The following is a 22033-nucleotide window of genomic DNA, read 5'->3' on the forward strand; positions in this document are numbered from 1 at the left end:
CAGAATTTTTTCCTAATGGGAAATGAATCCTGTTTGTACTTTGAAAAACCCCAAAACTATGGGCTGATAGTGTTATGCAGAGGTAGAGCACTTGCCTAAATTGTTTGAAACCCTGGGTTTGATCTCAGTACTTCAAAAAATAAAAATGCTGAAACTGAAACAGATTTAGAGACTATTTAGACATGGGGGGGGATAATGCAAAGCAAAAGAAAAAGACAAAATAACTTGCATACATATGGTTAGTGTAGAAAAGCTAGAATTTGCAACCACTGAACTTTTTTTTTTTTTTTTTTAAATATGTGGGTCATTTCAGGGAGCTGTTATTATAGGAAATGTCTTTTATACTGCATAGATATTCTACGTGCTCTTAATTGTTTTTTGGTTTTTATTTTGGTCCTGGCTTGGCACACACTAGGTATATACATAGCCACTGAGCTATATTCCAGCCCATTTTAAATTAGACCTACTTGTTATTCTTGCTGTCCTAATACCCTCTCAGGTGGTTTCAGCCACTTACTAAAAAAATTAGTAACACGGTTTGAACACTGGAAATTGAAGCCAGTAGGGGCAGCCTAAGTTATTTGTTATTCTTTAACATTCACTGTCTTACTTAAAAAAAAAAAAGATAAAGAATAAAAACATCGTCTCTGAAGTTCCTGTTTTTTCAATTCTCCACCCATTCTGCTTTTCTAAAACTTCCAAAAAAAACCTAACATTTCTGGTAAGCATGCAGTAGCATTCTGGAGGATGAGGCAGGAGAATCAGGAGTTCAAGGCCAGCGTGGGTCATGTGAATTACATATGAAGACCCTGAAATGTACTCCATTTCCCTGATTTATAGTAGTTCTCTCCTCTAGAGCATAATTTCAGTTTCTATCCTTTACAAACAGAGGGAGACAACTGGGAAAAACTTAAAATTTGAAATTTGTCCTAGTTTTATACACCAAAGAAAGCACTCTGCCTTCTGACGACTCCAGATCTTTTTTCCAGTGTAAAAATGGGAGTGCAATAAAAGGTAGAATGGTCAAGTGTCTACTGGAAACCAGCTATAGCAATTGTAGCATTAACATAAGCATCAAGCAATAATAGTCTCTTTGAAAAAGAGAAATGACAATAGGTTTGAAATTAAGAGACAAAGATGCTTCATCCATATTAATTGTCCTAGGAGGCATAAGATATCTTTATCTGATGTATGTGGACAGGAAATAATTAGAATTTATCAGAGTACTCTGCATATTTTTCCAATATGCGGTATCATAATTCTTGGAATTCCCTTTATCCCTGTTTTTAACCCAGTGATTCTAATGTAAAAGTAATAGGGTGCACGCCTGTAATCCCAGCATTTGTGAGGCTGAGGAAGCAGGATGGCTGAGAGTTGGAGACCAGCATGGGCTACCGAGGGCGTTGAAGGCCAACCTGAGCTGTATAGTGAGACCCACCCATATCAAAAAACAAGAAAAGGAATAGACTCTCTGGAAGAAAGAAAATCTGTTTTCCATGTGAATGTTGATGTGTTTAGTTATGGAGTTCATTAATAAGTAATGAGGATATATTAAGTTTGTAAACATTCTGTAGAGTTTGAGATGTTAATGATTTTAAGTTGGAATTTCTATTTGCCTCTCAGCACACTGTTGCACTATACCGTGTTTGTGTGTCTATGCTAAGGTGACTTTCCTCTTGTTTTTGTAGTTGTGCCTTCTTCGACCTCTCCACAAAGGAACACCGATCAGAGGAGTACCAGTGCAGCCCCCTCTGCTGCTGTGGGCTTGGCACCGGTTGTCAACGGAGAGTCTAATAACAGCCTGGTGTCATCTGGCCCTTATGCTGCTGCTTCTCTGGTTTCTCAAAATGAGACTGAACGTGAAGGACATCTAAATCCAACTGAAAAACTCCAGTAAAACATTTTTTACAATCCTGTTCACATAGATTAGAATAAAACATTGGGAATAAAGTTGGGCTTTTTTTCTTTGTGTTAAAATTTTGGATGACACTGAAGTTATTTAATAAACATTTTTAGGTTAGAAGGGTATGGTATGTTATATGGCATTTTATGAATTGTCAAAAAGAAATACAACTTTGTACACAGGTAACTTTTGCAAACTGATGTTATTTTCTTAAGAGAGAGTCAGAAATAGCTTGGCTATAGTTAAAGTATTTCTTAATCAAATGAAAGACCCCAGGCTGTAGAGTCATTCATCCCTGGAATTTTGTCATGCAAGGCTGTATTACTATGGACCAGTAACTTACTCTGCTCCCTCATCTGCAAAAGAGGCATAACAGCATGCCTATTTATAAAAGTTTTCTTTTTAGATATATTTTTAATTGATACATAATGATTGTACATATTAATGGGAGGTAGTGTGACATTTCAATTTGTTTTTAGGAACTAAAATTTATTGGTATATTTCTTAGCACTTAAGTAAACAAATCAGCAAACAGTTATTTTTGTTAAAAATATTGTACACTGTAGATTTCTTTTTATGTGGGAAGTTGGAAACCTGTAAATATATAGTAGTATCTGCATACCTAGTTGGCTAAGAAGGTAATAAATTGAATATTGATACTTCATGTCTTTGATATACATAAAGAAGCCTAAAAACGTTTTTCACATTGAGCTTTCTGCTGTTAATGTGTATACCTAAAATTGAAATTGTTTATGCCTTTTCCCTAAAACTACATAAGAAATTTAAGTCATTAATCTTTGAGTAAATCATACTTGAAATTAAACTCATTTCATTTAATTCCGAGTCCCTCAATATTGATAAGGTCTGTCTTGAGAGTGTGGTGTTTGTTGCCTGATATTACATGAAAATAGCCTTGTGCTCTTTTGTTTTTGCTAACATGATGTTAACATTATATGTTTATCAGGAAACTAAATGAAGTTCGGAAGAGATTGAATGAATTAAGAGAATTAGTTCATTATTATGAACAAACATCAGATATGATGGCAGATGCTGTAAATGAAAACACAAAAGATGAAGAAACTGAAGAGTCCGAATATGATTCTGAGCATGAAAATTCCGAACCTGTTACTAACATTCGGTAAGAATGTTTTTGTAAGTGCCTCAATGTATTCATCCTAACCTAATAGTTTTAGTGGAGTGGTGGTGGGCAGAGGGGATAAGAACCTCAATAAAAGTGCTCATTTGTTTGTCATTTAAGCTTTTCTCCTATTAGGGTACAGTTTTGGCCAGTGTAATCTTCCTTTCCCTCTAAAGGTAAAGTAGGGAAGTACTCAGTATAGTAGTATATTCAGTTTGCTGTTTGTTAGGTCCAAGACAATAAATTGTAAGAAATATCTCATCTTTCCTCTTTATTCTGTGTAATTTTGACTTCTCACATGTTCATAAATTTGGATGTAACACATATGTAAAAGTTAATGAAAAGTAAGAGCTGATTATTAAAAGTTCAAAATTAAATGGGCAAACCAATGTTCTCCTTATTTTGAAACTTAATAAAGCTCTGAAACTTTGATTTTTTTTTTAACTTTGGCTTTCTTTTTTCAGAAATCCACAAGTGTCTGCCACATGGAATGAAGTAAATAGTATTAGTAATCCACAGTGTGTTTCTAATAATAGAGATGGGCGATCAACTAATTCTAATTGTGAAATAAACAACAGATCTGCCACCAACATTAGGGCTCTGAACATGCCTCCTTTAGGTATGATTGATTATGTTCAAGGGTTTGGCCATATCATTCTTGTGAAGTGTATCTTCTTTGAGTGATAATCTTAAATTTACTTAAAAATTATTGACTGGATGATTTTATTTTTAGCAGATTGTCGATACAATAGAGAAGGAGATCAGGGGATCCATGTAGCACAAGGGGAAGATGATGAGGAAGAGGAAGAAGAAGCAGAGGAGGAGGGAGCTTCGTTATCTAGTCATAGGAGCAGTGTGGTTGAGGAGGCTCCAGAAGATGGAGAATTTGAACAGAAGATCTATAGACTTATGGCTGCAAAACAGAAACTTCGACATCTACAAGATCTTGTTGCTATGGTACAGGTAAATAATAAATTTTTTGGGAGGGGGAAGACTTAAATAGTACACACTTACAAAGTAAAATGTGTTTACATGTTTGACAATTGTGTTGGTACAGTATAATTAAACTAGTATGCTTTTTCTTTTTGTGGTGGTGAGGATTGAACCTGGGGCTTTGAACATGCTAAGCAAGTGCTCTACCATGGAAGTATGTCCCAGGCCTTATTTCTTACATGTCAGTTTTAAAGGCTTATCACTATATTGTACATCAGCAATAGCTAGCTTTCTCTAAAAAGATTGAGTTAATAAGTATTTTGGTCACAACTTCTCACTGCAAAATAGGCATAGATAATATATATAAAGTACTGCAGCTGTGTTCAGTAGAGTTTTATTTACAAAGCCAGATTATTGGTTTGGTTTTTGTTTTTGCAATAACCTTAGCCTATGCCAAGTAGATCTCATAATACCTCAGTGAAGTAGATCGTAAACAGGTTGAAGAGATGTTAGTTGTCCAGTGTTACATATCAGAATTTAGATAGCCTGACAACAGAGCCTGAGATCGTAACCCACTTGATGTAAAAGAAGAAAAAATCTGCTTGTTTTATTCTGCGAAGTCAAATAAGTAAAGTTGGAAGTTGTATTTTGTTTCATTTTGTTTGTGGTGTAGAGGATTGAATCTAGGACCTTCACACTGAGCTATGTACCCAGTCCATTTTTGAGACAGTCATTAAATTGCCTATGCTGGGTTCACACTTGGAATCCACTGGCTTCAGCCTGCTAAAGTGCTAGGAAGTTGGAAGTGATAATCATAAATTTTTAAAACCAATGTATACATCTGAAAATTTTATGTCTGAATGTAGTCGATAAACTTTAGGTTTTTAGTTTAATAAAGTAGATACAACCTGTCTACAGCAACCAAAATGATTTAACTTTTAAAATCCTTTTTATCTTTTCCTCAGCTGTTACATATTGCTGCCTTTTTTTTTAGTGTAATATAACCCATAATCTTGTTTTGCATCACTCTGATGAAATATCTAAGGCTAGGTAACATAAAGAAAATAAGTTTTTCTGGCTCACAGTGCTGGAGTGTTGCAGAGGCTTACATCTGGTGATAGCCTTTTGGCTGAGAGAACTGAGGTTGTGCAGGGCATCACATAGCAAACAATAGAGCACATACATTTGTGTCTGTTACCCTTTGATATCCATCCCTGTTCTTATAAAGCCACTAATGTTCAGTTATGCAGGCTCTCTTCTGATGATGACTTTGTTCAATCCTGATCATCTCCAAAGGCTTAACACTAGTGGGATTAAATTCCCATCCTTTTAATACTTCACAATGGGATTTACTCACACCATAGCTAAATACTTAAAAGGCTTAATATTTTATATTATAAATATAATCAACCAACTTTTAAATCGTAAATCAACCAACTTTTAAACCATAGTACTGAATAATTAACAACTCATAACACTGAATAATTAGCAATTCAGATTTAAATATGCTTATTTTGCTTTTAGAGCTTCATTTCTTGCCATTGAGGGAAGATGAAATTTGGTTTACTGTAAAAATTCTGTGCTTTTTTGCATTACTTTGTATGAGTTGTATAGCCTAATGTATTTACTGAGGTATAAATTGCATAGTTTTGAGTGTCAAGATAGTTTTAATATAATTATGTTGTTTCAGGATGATGATGCAGCTGAAGGAATTACCTCTGCCAATACATCAAATTTGGGTGATGTCTACCCACCAGAAGAGGATATCAAACAAAACCCAAATAATGCTAGAGGAAATACCACTAAAACACAGAAAGATACTAGAGTCAATGAAAAGGCAAGGTATGGTATGCTTTGGACTTCACTTAATAAAAAATCTAGTGCCTGTTTTATTTTTATTTTTTGTTTTTTGAGATAGGCTGTCCATCTGTGGTTCAGGCTGGCTTTGTAACTCGGACTGACCTGGCACTTGCAGCAATCCTCTTGCCCTAGCCTCTTGAGTGTTGGAATTATAGACACGTGCCACCATGCCCTGGCCCTAGTGCCTGTTTTAGAGAAAGTAATTGGCTGGGTATTACATTACTGTCAACATAGTTATAGTAGTTCACAAATTCAATGTCAATGTAATTACAGAGAGAAATTTTATGAGGCTAAATTACAGCAGCAGCAGAGAGAGCTAAAACAATTGCAGGAGGAAAGAAAGAAACTGATTGAGATCCAAGAGAAAATCCAAGCATTGCAAAAGGCATGTCCTGACCTACAGGTAATGATGACATGTATTTCTTTATATTTGGTGGAAAAGATGTTTAAAACCTATGTCACCTGAAAGTAGCCATTGTCTTTTTCTTTTAAATACAGTACTGAGACAGAGTTATATCTACTAATTTTGTGGAAAACTAATGAGATGGGTTTGGGGATATGTTTATACTGTGAGAGAGAGAGCATAGAAATTGACTCATTTCCATTCTTACAGTTACTGGGCTAGCTAAACATTGTTTCAGAACATGAGTACTTCTAACTTTATTATATTAAATATTCTAGTTTACACTTCGTAGTTTTGGACCAGTATTTTTATGTTTTTCTAGCCTAGTAATAAAGCCTTTAAGCCATTATAAATTATTATCTAAAGTAAATAATTATGAATATTTTGGGTATTAAGTGTATATACTTGTTAACTAGTTCTCTTATGTGGGTCTTTGAAATTAAATACAGAATAAGGTATCTTATTGGTTACACCAGATAGGTATAGATACAGGGTTAATAATGGAGTAGAATCATAAATTGTTCTTTGAGATTTTCCTAAACTTTATTGGTTAGCTTTATTCTTTGTTTTTAAAGAAAGGGAAACGCAATGCAGCAATCCTTTTGCCTCAGCCTCCCGAATGCTAGAATTACAAGTGTATGCCACCATGCTCAGCGTCAAATGATGTTACCTTTTGACTTTGTTTTTAATATCTATCCCAAATGTACATAATTCTCAGGGACAGAGTTAGGATAAATGTACAAAAATTTCCACAGTAACACTGGATCATTACAAAAATTTCCACAGTAACACTGGATCATTAGTGGCACTAATATTCCTGAGGATTACTATAGGTATTCATGAACTTTTCCCTGTGTTTTGATTTTTTGTTGTTATTGTTATCTGTGGGTAATGATGACAATTGAAGTCTGGTAAGAATAGATTAAATGTGGTACTAGAAGTCTCTTTAAAGAGGAAAAATAACTACTTTTATAAAGTTGATACAATTGCTTTAACACCTGATAATAGTTTTTGCCAATTCTTTTTTTAGCTGTCAGCTGTTGGTGTGAGTAATTGTTGTCCTACAAAAAAATATATCCCAGCTGTTACTTCAACCCCAACTGTTAATGAAAATGAGACTGGTACAAGCAAATCTGTTTTTGAGCCCGATGATTCTTCAGTAGTAGATAATGAGGTACAATACAATAAATTGTTTTTTTCCTGTGGTCTTAAGTCACATTTTAAGAAGGGAAACAAAATCTGTGAAATGTAGTTTTTGTTACTTGAGTTAGTTTAACATTGCTATAACAATACCTGAGAAAAATGACTTAAAAGGAGAGGCTTAGTTTGACCCACAGTTTCAGAGGTGATAGTGTGAATTAGTTGCCCGTTTGCTTTTAGGCCTGTGCTAAGGCAGAAACATCCTGGTAGAACGGTATGTTGGAGGAAGTCTGCCTGTCTCATGGCATGGGAAGTAGGGAGGGAACGAGCTTGTGCTGGCTAGCTTTCTCTTTCCACATTTTTTCCATTTGGGCCCTCAGCAATTTGCCTATATTCAGGTAGGTCTTCCCATCAGTTTGGTGTCCTGCATTGCCAGTTGTCTATAGAAACACTTTGTAGGTGCATCTGGAAGTGTACTTTGCTACTTTATTAGGTTTTTGTTTTTTGTTTTGAGAGTTTTATTTGCCTTATCAGAGATTGAGCCCGAGTTCTTTGCACTAAGCTACATCCCCATCCCTTGGTTATTTTTTTTTTTTTTTATTTAGTCTCACTGGGTCACTGAGTTGCCCAGGCTGGGCTTACAGTTGACATCCTTCTGCCTGAAATTCCTAGAGTGCATGAATTAGAGTCTGTACCACAATGCTAGGAATTCCTTACTCAGTCAAGTTGGCAAGATTAACTGTCACATTATTTGGTGGTTGTCTTTTGTTTTATTACTTTGCTGTGCTGGAGATCAGAACTAGGGCTTTGCACATGCTAAGGAAGTGCTCCATGTGGAGTATGTTTCTAAATTGTAGTGGGTTTTGTGCAGTTTAGTTGGGGGAGCAAATCACTTTTTTCCAAAAAATACTTGTGTCTTGAAAAACTCATACTCTTTATTAGTATACTTGGCAGGATTATATATAAGGAGATAGGTGGCACATACTGATCATTTCAGTTAGCCAGACCTATTCTTTGGCCGTTTGTTTATATACGGTGTATAGAAAAATACCATAACTTTTTCTGAATGGTCTGTGAAATATATTTGGGTGGTACCTTTTGTCATTAAGAATTAATGATTGTGTTTTTCTTATTTATCACTAAAATATTATTTTCACCTTTGTGGATATCTTAGTATGAAAAGGGTAGAAGGAAAGTAGAGTGCTTTGTGTTGGTGACAAGATTCTGTAAGACCATTCTGTAAGGCTTCAGCAAATCCAAATATTTATTAGATTTTGATTTTTAAAACAATAGTTGTGGTCAGACATGAGAAGACATGAAATGTTGAGGGAGGAGCTACGACAGAGAAGAAAGCAGCTTGAAGCGCTGATGGCTGAGCATCAGAGGAGGCAAGCTCTAGCTGAAACTACATCTCCAGTGGCTGTGTCATTAAGAAGTGATGGATCTGAGAACGTGTGTACTCCTCAGCAAAGTAGAACAGAAAAGTAAGAAAGTTATTTATGTTTTAAAAATGTCACTTAATTAAAATGTAGGTAAGGAGCCTCATTTTCCCTTTACATTACCACAAACCTGTTTCCTTTACCCTGGCTCTCATTACCTTTATGCCTCAGTTTAACTGAATCTGGCTGCTTTCTTTTCTCGTAGCATCAGCTTTCTTTAGTTGCAATTACTGTGGCATTTAATCAAATGATGATACAGATTTTCTAGTGTGGGTAAGCCTTATTTTCTTAGTTTATAGCTTATAAAAAATGCTCACTCTGTTACATTGCAAATAAGCACTTTTTTAATTTGTTCCATCCCTCAGGATCTTAAAACATTTTGCTACATGAAACTAAATGTTTATGGGCTTAACTTTGAAATTTTCATACTTAGAATATTTCTAAGAGTTGGTCCTCTGTGAGATTAGTTATTTGCTTAGCTGTATAATAATGTTTTGATCTGAAATAACAAATAGAAATTTGTTGCAGCTGTACTTATTCATATCTTCTTATCATTTCTAGAATATTATTCTCTTTTTTTCCTCTTGGAAGAACTTTTCCTATTCTTAGAGACCCAGTATGCATATTATTAGTCAAACTGTGCCTTCTGGGTACTGCATGTTTCTCTTTCATAGTTTTCTTCAGATAGTTTTGATGAACATCTAGCTTTATAACCATTGGTGTAGAGTTATTTATACATTCTGATATGGCATCAAGTAGATATTGGTGGTTATCTAAATAAAATTAAGTTAAAAATTTATTTTCTTTTGTGACACATTCCTGTAATCTCAGCACTCAGTAGTCTGAGGCAGGAGGATCATTGTAAGTTTGAGACCAGAGTGGGCTACAAAGTGAGCTCAAGGCCAGCCTGAACTGCATAGCGAGACTCTGTCTAAAAAGAAAAAAAAATTGTTTTCTCAGTCATACAAGCCACATTTTAAGTGGTAAATAGTCATGTGTATTGAGCATCTACTCTATACAGCAGCACAGATGGTACCAAAAGATTATTACCACTGTTGTAGAAATTTCTGTTGGACAGCACTGAAACAGAGAACTGTCACTCAAGAAAAAGTTGAGGAGGTTTAGTTTAGGCTAAAAGTTCCAGAATGGGATTGCTATTTTATTTAATGAATCATTTTGTAGTAGACAAACTAAGCCTTCTATATAACAGCAATCAGGATAGTACTGTTTATCTCATAGTTACTATGATTAAATATGATAAAAACTTAAACCTGTGTTTGATAAGAGTTTGACCTATAATACATTGTTGTTGGTTTTTTTTTTTTTTTTTTTTCTTTTTTGGTACCAGGGATCAAACTCACGATCTTATGCTTACCAGGCAAGCACTTGAGCCGCTGAGCTAAATACCTGGCCCTTTTGTAAAATATTTAACTAATCTTCATTATGGTATCTGTGATGTCTCATAATAGAACGATGGCAACTTGGGGAGGTTCTACTCAGTGTGCACTAGATGAAGAAGGAGATGAAGATGGTTACCTTTCTGAAGGAATTGTTCGGACAGATGAAGAAGAAGAAGAGCAGTATGCCAGTTCCAATGACAACTTTTCTGTGTATCCTCCTAACAGTGCAAATCATAACTCCTGTAATGTAAAGGAAACCAAAAACAGGTTAGTTTCAGTGTTCTCATTTTTTTGCTTTAATTTATGTATATATCAGGTGTTTCTGACACTGGGCAGTTCTTAAGACCAAGTAAACAAGTGTCCTAAAGTTCAATTCACTTATGGTACTGAGACTCAGGAGTTAGTGCAGACCCCACAAATTGAAAGACTCAGACCTACTTGAGTGTCTTCATTTTGGGTGCAAGTACCTGGTTCCCAGGGTAACTGCACTTCTGTCTGACTTGGTTACAAATTTAGTTGTTCCCATAGGTTCCTTTTTAGGTTTAATACCTTACAACTTACAGAACTCAGGAAAATATACACCTACTTACATTTATCAATTTATTATGAAGTATCCATATCAGAACAATCAACTAGAAGAGATTTAAGGGTAATACATGAGAATATACAGAGCTTCCATGTCCTCTCCGAGCAAGCCACTATCCTAACACTTTAATGTGCTCACCAGCCCCAAAGCACTCTAAATTCCAGAGTTTTTTGTGTCGGTTTTATTATTATTTATTATTATTATTTATTACTGTATTAGTCACTTTCTCTTGTGGGAGAAAATAGAAAATACCTCACACTCAGTAACTTAAAGGAGAAGTTTATTTTGGTTCACAGTTTAAGAGAGTCCCTGGTTAGCTGGCTCCAAGGCAGAAACAGTGTGATGGGAAGATAACGGTAGGGAAAAGCTGCTCAATCTGGGAACCAGGAAGCAGAGAAAAAGGAAGGGCCAGACACAGAAATGTATCTGTCTATGTCATGCCCTTAATGGCCTACATGTTGTGACTGGATCCTGCCTCATAACAGCACATTCAGCTAGGAATTCATCAATGGATTAATTTGTGTAATGGCCCCATGATCCAGTCACCTTCCAAAAACTCTGCCTCTAAGCACATAGACTTGTTGGGGACCTTTTAGATCCAAACCATAGCAATTATGTAGGCATAATTGTTTTAAGATGTGACCATTGATGATTGGACCAATCCATGGCCCTGTTTTCTTCCCTGGAGTTGAGGGGATGGGTCTGAAAGTTATAACACTCTAATGACTTAGTTGGTATTTCTAGTGGTCACTCTTCTTTCTCCAAGAGTTACTTTATTAATGATGTTGAAAGGGGCTTGTTAATAACTAAAGGTGCTTTACCATTTGAGAGATTCTGAGGGCTTTAGGGTCTCTGTGCTAGGAACCAAAGACAAAAACTAGATGTATTTTTATTTGTAAATTACATCAGAAGGTGTGCTCTACATCCCAGATAGACTATAAGATTCATACATAAACTTTCGTTTTTACTTCTGTTTTGGGGAATTATGCAAAGAGAAAAGTAAAAGATATTGAAAAAGGTCAACAGAAATATTAATTGCATTTTCAGGGACAGTGGTATATGCCTATAATCCCCAACTATAGTAGTACCTTGGTTCACAATGCTTATGTTTGCAAACAATTTGGTATTGTACTTCTGAGACTGAAATGGGAGGATCATTTGAATCCTGGAATTTGAGAACAGCCTACATAACTTGGTGAGGTGCTGTCTCAAAAAATAAATAAGGTAAATAAAAATAAATATTAATTGTGTTGTTATTTATAACAGGGAAAAATTTTTTGTGAGAAATGGTTAAGTAGATTTAATGGTTCAACATGATAGAATGTTTTGTGCCTAAACTAAAACATGAACAGAAAATGCTTGCAGTATATGATACTTTTATTTTGCAGAATAGAGTCATGTGGAATCTTCTGTGCAAAATGTTAAGTGAAAAAGATCAGAAAGCAAATAAAACTGTATAAACTGGAAATCTGTCATTTTTAAAAAGACTAGGGTATCAGTTGCTATGTTTTAAAAAAATACTATATATGATGACATAAGGCCTTAAATCTTATTAGGTGGAAGAACAATCGCCCTTTTTCAGCTGATGGAAATTATCGTCCTTTAGCCAAGACAAGACAACAGAATATTAGTATGCAACGACAAGAAAATCTTCGATGGGTGTCAGAGCTCTCTTACGTAGAAGAGAAAGAACAGTGGCAAGAACAAATTAATCAGCTAAAGAAACAACTTGATTTCAGTGTTAACATTTGTCAGACTTTGATGCAAGACCAACAGGTAAAATTTACTATAATACTGAATTTTTCATTTGTTTGCACTATTTTTGAAGCAATACAAATTTTCTTAAACTCATCATTGACTATTACCAAAAATTTTCTTTCAAATAGACTTTGTCTTGCTTGCTACAAACTCTTCTCACGGGTCCTTACAGTGTTATGCCAAGCAATGTCGCATCTCCACAAGTACACCTCATAATGCACCAGTTGAACCAGTGCTATACACAGCTAACGTGGCAACAGAATAATGTTCAGAGGTAAACCAGCTAACTTACTGTCTGTCTGTCTGTCTGTCTGTCTTTCTTTCTTTCTTTTTTTTTTTTTTTTTTTTTGGTACTGGGGATTGAATGTACAACCTTGTGTTTGCCAGGCAGGTACTTGTGCCACTAAGCTAAATCCCCAGCCCCAGAGATAAACTTTCTTAGAAGTATTGAAAGTATCCAGTGAGTACTGTACTAAAATTGAGAATTTTACTGTTATCTTCTATGCAAAAAGAGCAAGAGCTAAATTATATATTCAAACATTTTGTGTTTTTTGAGAATTTTATGATTTACATAGTGTCCCATATTGATATTTGCAAAATTTTGTATCATCAAATCATATCCTTACATTGGATGAATTGTACAGTTATTCTTATAATAAAGCTATAAACAAAAAATTAGTTACACCATACCTGTTATGTGACAAAAGAATCAAGTTCAAGTCTTACCAAAGGCTGTTAGTGAATTAAGTCATCAGAGCAAGGAAATATTTGTTGTAGTAAATGTGGTCCTGGATCATTTCTTCTATATGTAAGAGGATATATGTGTGCATATATATATGTATTCTTTCTCAATATACTTTTCTTTTTTGGTAGCGGGGATTGAACTCAGGACCTCATGCTTGCTAGGAAGGCACTTATGCTACTGAGCTAAATTTCCAGCCCCTGAATATACTTTTATAGATGATAATTTAACTGATTTTTAATTTTTTGAATTCCTAAATTTTTGTAGGTTGAAACAAATGCTGAATGAACTCATGCGCCAGCAAAATCCACACCCAGACAAACCTGGAAGCCAAGAAAGAGGGAGTAATGCATCACACCCTTCTTCTCCCAGTTTATTTTGTCCTTTCAGCCTTCCAACACAGCCTTTAAATTGGTTTAATCTACCTGGGTTTACTAACTTTTCATCATTTGCACCAGGTAGGTGACTAAATATCCAAACAGAAAGTACATGCAGGGGTTTTATATTATAATTTCTCCAGTGCATGATGGATTTTTCGTTTTGGTTGTTCAGTTAGTTTGTATTTTATGTGTTTTTTGCTTGGATTTTTAACATTCTATTTTGGAATGGTAGGAAATGGCAAGAGAAGTTACGTACTTTATGTTGTTTCTTGTAATAAAAATTTAAGCTTAATGTTGTTGCTAACAAAATGAGGTAAATTGGCTATGAATGATATACTTCAACTATTTAGCAGGGGAAAGGAAATTAACATATCCTTTGGCTGCTGCCCAGCAGACACTATAAAACATGATGAGAGTACAGATGACTAAATTAGCAGCGCTTCTGGAGAAGCACTGTATCTTGTTAGTGAACACAGCTTTTTATTCAGACTTTTTTTCCCTTTGCTTATTATGTGCCAGCCACTATATAAATTACTGAGATTAAAAGATGAGTGAGACTAACCCTTGAAGGAACTCAGGTCTAGTGAGAAAGTTAAGAATATTAATCCTTTTGACACAGTACCATGGGTCCTGTAGCCTATGGTTGGGGGGAGAGTGAGTAAATTCAATTTTTCCAGGAAAGGTTTTATTTAAACTAAAGAATGAATACAATTTACTTCCAGAGAGATTAAAAGGGGAAGGGCTTCCTAATCAGTGGAACTACTTAGTTGCAAACAGTGAATTAATACTCCCTCCAGGAATCTAGAGGTAAGTGTGACCAGTGTTTAGGCGTAAGGCAGGAAAAGTATAATTGATGTGTGTGGCTGAAGAGTGACAGAGGTCTTTTGTGATGTGCAGAAGAAGCTTAAACTGTATGTATATAAGAGCCTTTGGAGGGCTTTGAGAGGGGGATAACATTAGATTTATATTATAGAATGATTATACTGATAAAAATGTTGAAGAGAAATTGGAGGAAAGGAGCCAGAAGTAACTAGTGAATGAAAGACTTGTACAGTAATATAATGGAAAGAGTGATAATCTGACTTAAGGCACTGGCAGTGGCACTAAAGAAAAATGAATAATTAAAAAGACAGTATTATAGAAGTGGAACAAATAGGAGACCAATTATATGAAGTAATTCATCAAAGAGGAGGAGTTGAAGGTGTTTGCCAGGAAATGTAGAAGGAGAGAAAGGTAAAGGCTTTTATGAATTGTAAATATCCATAAAGCATAATATGTTTTCAAAATAGTGACTTAAGAAATTGAGCAAGCCATTGCTGAGTTGTTTTTTTTTTTGGAATGGGGATCAAACTCACAACCTCACGATTTACAGGCTGGCACTTGTGCCGCTGAGCTAAATGCCCAGGCCCACAAGCCATTTTCTTAAATGCACTGATTGAATTCAAGGCCTTGTAAATGCTTAAGTTGATTTTTAAGTGGTAATTGAGAAGCTGTACATGCTGTGCTTTTAACCCCATACCTACCCTGTACAGGTAGGTTATTAGACTACCTGTTAATTCCTCATATACTAGTTCAATTTTGCAAAGCTCTCTTTATCCTTTCCTGTGAATAATCCTTTGCAGTTACCTCTGATACATAGCCCTGTTTGCTAAGTACTTAATTATGTTCCTGATTAGGAAGAATATAAGCTTTGGAGTCATGTAGAACCTCTTTTTGTTAGCTATTTGACCTCTAAACCTATTTTCTCACTAGTAAAATGAGTATGCCTGTAGTACCAATCTTACACTGCTAATTTAGTCACTAAATGAAGTAACATGTGAAGTACTTACAGTTGAGTCTGGCACCCTATAATTTGATAAAGATCTGGTACTACTATTTATAACTTCTAGTTCTTAAAGAGGTAGCGATCATTAGTCATCTTAGTATCACAAAGACTTAAAACGTAGACTGAATGAGCTATAAGTGATTAAATGAATGTTAGTGTATTAATTTTTTATTTTGATGCATCTGAACAGAATATGTGATTTTATTTTAAGGCTAAAGCAAAATTTATTGTTCTTTATTGCTTAGGTATGAATTTCAGCCCTTTATTTCCTTCTAATTTTGGAGATTTTTCTCAGAATATTTCTACACCTACTGAACACCAGCAGCCATTAGCCCAGAATCCTTCAGGGAAAACAGAATATATGGCTTTTCCAAAACCCTTTGAAAGCAGTTCTTCTATTGGAGCAGAAAAGCAAAGGTACTTGGTTGTGAACGTAATGTTATTTGCTTAAACTTTTACTTTTGTAAAAACACTTTTGTAATTACATGTAATTATAATTTGAAAATGGAATTAGGGTGTTTGTGATTCTTTGGCTTGACAATGTTGGAAATACGAAACTTTTTACATGTTATTGAATATGACCAGGCCAATAGGATATCTTTGATGTCTGTCTTTAAGGTTGAAAGTATATACTGACTTAAAGCTTGAAACTAATATTAACTGATAGAGAATAGTTATTAAATAGTGAGCCTTTTATTTGACTTATATCTCTAATTCGAATCACTTTCTAGAGAGCATTCAAATTGTAATATTGAGTACTATTAAATATATTTGGGATGTCTTCTGTTTTTTGTCAGTACTAGGTATTGAACACAGGCTTCAGGCTTACTACTGTACCATTGAGCTACATTCCTAACCCTTTTTATTTGTTCTAATTTTGAGACAGGATGTTACTAAGTTGCCTGGGCTAGCCTTGAACATGCAATCCTCCTGTCTCTCCTGTCTCAGCCTCCTGGGTACCCTGGGGTTACAACTGTATGCCACTGTACTTGGCTCTTCTGGGAAGTTTTGATGGTACATGGTATCAGTCATAGTTAGGATTTTGTTCTTTCTTTTCTAATGTTTATTATTGTTTAATATGATAATTTCTCAAGTACCATTTCTGACACAGCCAGCTAAAAGACAAATTGGTTCAGACCAGTTCTGTAGGCATTTTTATGGCTATATAAATGATATTTTTAATAATTGTGTTAACTTAGAAATTCTTTTTGATAACCTCTGGTAGAAATGTTATGACATTATTATTGTTACTTTGTTTTTTCTTTCCCACTGTTCCTATCATGAAGCTTTTAAAATTTCTGCCAGTAAAAATGTTTATTAAGGATCCAAAATTAGTTTAATTTGTAGTATGTACTTATTTGCACATTTAATGCATATTCTTGTGAAAACATTTTATAGCTCGATGATTTTATGTACCTAAATGAGCATATGTGGAATTTTCAGCAAACTTACAATGTAATTTCCAAAAACTTGTTTTTATTGGTTAGGAATCAGAAACAGCCTGAAGAGGAAGCACAAAACAGTAAGGCACCATGGTTATATGAGCAAGAAGGAGAAATTGAAAAACCATTTACAAAGACTGGATTTGCAGTGTCAGTAGAGAAAACTACAAATAGTAATCGCAAAAATCAAATAGATGCAAGTAGGAGAAGACGCCAATTTGATGAAGAATCATTAGAAAGCTTTAGCAGTATCCCTGATCCAGTGGATCCCACAACAGTAACTAAAACATTCAAGACAAGAAAAGCATCTGCACAAGCCAACCTGGCATCTAAAGACAAAACTCCCAAATTAAAGAATAAGAAGAGAAATTCTGTTCAGCAGAAAAGCAGAGTTAAAACTGGTGGTAAGTATTAAAATTTGTTGAAAGTTTAACATAAACACTGGTAACCTTCTGACCTGTTGATATCTAATGTCAGTATTGCTGGGTGGGCAGGCACTCTGCTAGGCATACTTAAACAGACATTTTTAGTTACCTTTCTACTTTTTAAAAAAGTTTTAAAAATATTTCAAGTAATATTTAGTACAAATATTTTAAAACATGACCTTTTAACTTCTTGAAGGTTCTTATGTTTTCTTTTTTTATTTTGGGAGGGTGGTTTATTACATATGTAATTACTGTGGCTCAAAAGATACTTTCTCAATTTTGTACGTCACTAAGAAATTGCCATGATGCCTATGTGACAGCTAAGAGAGAAAATTGTAAAACATAGGCATCATGGCAATTTCTTAGCCTAAAGATTTTAGGCTTAGTGAGATCTTTTCTCCAAACTTAATTTTACAAAAGGGAATCAAGATTGGATATATAGCCCAGCAGCATGTCTCCTGCCTGGCAGGTGTGATTCTCAGTACTAAAAGGGCAGGGCAGTTGGGAGAGCTGGGGATGAAGCTCAGCACTGGAGTGCTTGCCTAGCTGTATGAATCTCTGAGCACACTCCCCTTGCCCCAGTTACGCACACGTGTGAAGTTTGTTAGCATTTATCTTAACTCTTTGAGTGATGTAACCCTTTCTGAAAATCCAAATAAAAACTATAGATGCTTACATTTTTTTTTATTTATGTGTTCTTGAAGGCCTTGGTTCCTACCCATTTCTACATGTGAAAAATCTGATAATTAAACAGGCAAATTTGAACACGAATAACATTTTTTATTAGCACTATTATCGCCATCCTTGAAATAATTTTCCAGTTATAAAAATTTGAGAGGAATTGACTTATTAGTAACCAGTGTTCTGAAACTATCCTCACAACTGTTATGTTTTTCCCAAGATTACTATTAGTACTACCAGAGAATATTTAAGTCAGTAACGGCCATTTTGAGAGATTCGTTTGTGTACTCAAATAATTTTTTGTTCACTGGTATCTTGCCCCCCAAAAATGTTTTCTGACATATGAATAAATGAATAAGCAATATTTTTTCTTCCAACACTCTCTTATTCAACTAGTGCAGTGATTGCATACCTTTTAGAGCTTCCGATAATAACAAATAGCTGGCTGCGGCACACATACCATAGATTTGCCATTACAAAACTACAACATTTGATTGTACAGGGCAGTGCTTTTTAAACTTCAACATTTCATTCAAGATTACTTGGGAATGCTGTCTTAGGTGTACATTCTAATGTAGTTGGTCTAGGAGGGATCTGAGAGTCTACATTTCTAACAGACTTGTATTTTGCTGATTTTGGTGTGCAGACTATGCTTTTAAGTAGCCAAGTTTTAGCCAGTTGATGGTTATGTTTACCAAAGCCTTGAAATACTGATTTTGTATCTTTTTTGAAATGTCTTTATTCTGGGGAATTACTGTTTCTTATATATAAGGTGCAATTGAAAGATATGGTGAATGTTTAAATTTTAAAAGTTGACTATAGTAAAAGCTGCATTACCATTAATCTCCCTCAAAATACTTCCCCTTATTTCAAACACACTCATCACCTTGCCACTTACTGAAGCAGCTGTGGATGTCCCTTTTCATGAGTATATTAACAAGGTGAGATGTGATCTTAAAAGTACAGGGAACGCCACTTCCCAGAGCCATCCAGTGGGAAGGCGGGCTTGTAACATTACACTGTGTCCTCATCCTCTTTTGTATACTGACTCTGGCACTGTGCAACATCTGGCTTTTTCCCAAAGCCAGATGACTGGCTTTTGACTTCCCCAAAGTCAGAATGACCATAAAAAGTAAATGTTAGAATCCATTCTTTTACTGTAATAATTTTTAAAAACTTAAAACATTCAACTATACCTCACATAATTCAACTTTTTTACTTTATGGCAAAAGTTGACATGATTTTGTAGTTCTTTTATATTTAAGAATATGTGCCAAACTATACATTCACATTTGTTAAATAGACACCCAAAACCATCTGTTAGTGAGAACCCACTATATGTTGTGCGCATGTGCACACGCACACACACATGCAAATAAGATCTGTTAGCAGAATCAAGAGACATGTGGCAAAGTCAAGCTAATATGAATCAAAAAAGTCAGGTAAACTCTTCTGATTCAGAATGTGAACTGTGGACGCACAGCATTAACTTCATCTAGACCTTGTTAGAAATGTATACTGTTGGGCTGGGGATTTAGCTCAGCGGCATAAGTGCCTGCCTTGCAAGCAGGCAGTCGTGAGTTCGATCCCTGGTACCAATTAAAAAAAAAAAAGAAAGAAATGTACACTGTTGTGCCTGCCATGAACTGAATCAGAATACAGTTTTTCAAATGTGCATTTTACCAAGATTTTACATTTTATGTGAAGATGCATACATGAAAGCCTCAGAAATGCTGAACTGGATAGCTGATTTATATTTTATTTTCTTTGTGGGATAGGAATAGCTAGGATTTGTTTTTTAAAATGGATGGTTTTTGTGTCATAAAGGAAGTAGTAAATGGAGATGAAGTGAGATAATACTGGAAAACATTCCAAGTGTAGAGTTGTGTAGAAGAAATGTGTAGAGTTGTAAAGAAGTGGAATATGAAGAATTGGGGAAGAGAAAAGGATGTGACACGTAGACCAGCAGTGGTACTTAAATTGCTGTCTTAGCAATAAACTATATGACAGCCAGTTATAATGTCCCAAAAGACTAGCATAGTCTAGGTATTACTTTCTTGGAAAATTGGACAGATTTGTTAATGTACTGAGTTTCTGACTTACTGATTTTGTGTGTGTGTGTATGTGTATATGTGTTTTGAGACAGGGTCTTGTTGTATAGTTCAGGTTGCCTACAAGTTCACTATGTAGCCCAGGCTGGCCTCAAACTTGCAGCAATCCTCCTGCCTCAACCTCCTGAGTGCTGGATTGCAAGCATGTACTACCATACTCGGCTTCTGATTTCTAACTGTTCTTGAATGTTTCATTTGTCCTTCTCTCTCCTGGTACTCACTAATAAATTCTGACATGATATAACTAGAAAACAGTAGGCAGGAAGAAGCCTGACAGGTTTTAGCTGGTTAAGAAAGAAAAAAACAAGGTAGGAAAAAATGCTTTTAAAATCCAGTATATTACTCAAATAGGCAGAGAAATAGCAGCTGAAGGAGCGAAGTCTGTTTCCCTTATCTCACTTGAAGAGAGCAACACTGACATAAAGAGCTAGGTGACAGTTGCAGAACGAGTGATGGGATGTTCTGTTACTGAGGTATCAGGTAAACTGCAGCTAAGCTATTACATTCTTCAGATGCCTGCCCAGAAATGAGACATACGATGTCATGTTTCCTCACAACCTAGAGAAGATGAGAGATTATCTCTTGGTAGCCTCCCAGGGAAAGGGAAGCCATGGAAAATGGCTGCAAAACAGCCTTATGTTCAGGCGGGTCGTAGGTCTTCTGCCAAGACTGACATTCAAGCGATGGGTCAGTCCTTAACCTCTGATCTCTTTGACCATGTGTGAGGTCTTCTAGGATGCTGTGACTGCCGTTTCTCTTCAATTGAGGCGCAAGAGGAAGTATTAGTTATTTCCTTGTATATTAGCTACTCGTGCTAAAAAGGACAGAATGGAGATAAGGAAAAGTGATGAAGTATAATAGAAAAGACAGCCTTAAAGTAATGAACATCATGTATTATTCTGTTGCTGTTATACCAGCTGGCCTAGTCAATGTTACCTTGAAGTGTTAACTTTCATTAATTTTACTACTTTCTCTGGATGCTAGTTATTAAACTGCGTCAGAGAGATACAAGTTAGTCATATATTACTTCCTTAACTTTGAAGAACTAGTCCTTGATGTGTTAAGCTTGAAACTTGTATACAAAACCATAGTCTCGCCCCTTCTCATAGCACCATATAGCTCTGCTTTTCACAGTTTTAGTTATACAGCTTTTTATGGTGCCTACTGGGTCTCTCTACATAGAATTTTGTATACGCCATATAAACTGTATTTTAACTTTGGTTGAAATCATTCAGTACTTTATATGTGATTCAGTAATCATCAGAAACAATTTCATTTATATATACGTTCGTGTTAGAATGACATACTTAAATGTTTTTCTTCAGTACATTGTATACTGTTAATTTAATGGCACTATTTTGGTTATGTCATTTAACATAATTTCAGCAGTTGTAACCTTTATTTTTGGACCTTTTATATGTGATTGTCATAATCAAGAAGGTTCTTTTCCCAATAAGTTTCTTGCAGTGGAAGGGAGTGGCTAGACTTCAGCCCAAGAGACCAGCGACCAAATCAGGAAAGTAAATTTGAGATAATGAAATCCTTGAATGGCTTTGAATGATTACCTTAAAAATAAAAAGGGAATGTTGAATCTAGACAAGATATCTTGGAGACCACACAGTGTCTTAGGAATTTATTTGCTGTCAGAGCAGCTGTGATGATTAGAAACATAAGGAATAAAACTTTAGTTTTTGCTGGCTCTTTGGTGAAATCTGTAGCAAGATCAGAGCTCCAGGGGATAAGACTGTGTTAGAGTAGTGCAGTATACCTCCTCACTCTGCCCATCTTCTGAGCTCTGAGAGTGCAATCTTTTGCTGCATAAGCTCGTAATGGGATGAGATGTACTTACTGAATGGCTATATTGAAA

General features: G+C 35.3%; 1 protein-coding gene across 16 annotated transcripts in view; it reads left to right on the forward strand.

Moving 5' to 3' along the window:
- The window catches only part of Pcm1 (pericentriolar material 1), an 87100-nt gene that overhangs the window by 23782 nt on the left and 41285 nt on the right, over window positions 1-22033 (forward strand). For 10 of the 16 annotated variants that reach the window (XM_013151636.3, XM_063234618.1, XM_013151634.3 and 7 more), the window contains 14 exons: window positions 1689-1893; window positions 2868-3041; window positions 3506-3660; window positions 3775-4004; window positions 5665-5816; window positions 6108-6237; window positions 7268-7411; window positions 8671-8861; window positions 10286-10483; window positions 12359-12578; window positions 12689-12834; window positions 13570-13760; window positions 15753-15924; window positions 16995-17353. In XM_013151636.3, the coding sequence (XP_013007090.1) occupies window positions 1689-1893; window positions 2868-3041; window positions 3506-3660; window positions 3775-4004; window positions 5665-5816; window positions 6108-6237; window positions 7268-7411; window positions 8671-8861; window positions 10286-10483; window positions 12359-12578; window positions 12689-12834; window positions 13570-13760; window positions 15753-15924; window positions 16995-17353 (2667 nt within the window). The remainder of the gene's footprint in view (window positions 1-1688; window positions 1894-2867; window positions 3042-3505; window positions 3661-3774; window positions 4005-5664; window positions 5817-6107; window positions 6238-7267; window positions 7412-8670; window positions 8862-10285; window positions 10484-12358; window positions 12579-12688; window positions 12835-13569; window positions 13761-15752; window positions 15925-16994; window positions 17354-22033) is intronic. The other 6 variants (XM_013151639.3, XM_063234617.1, XM_013151643.3 and 3 more) reach the window with 3 other exon arrangements.

This window comes from Cavia porcellus, unplaced genomic scaffold, assembly GCF_034190915.1.
Source record: "Cavia porcellus strain 051 isolate PalLab524CR breed Dunkin Hartley unplaced genomic scaffold, mCavPor4.1 scaffold_24, whole genome shotgun sequence".
Lineage (NCBI taxonomy): Eukaryota > Metazoa > Chordata > Mammalia > Rodentia > Caviidae > Cavia > Cavia porcellus.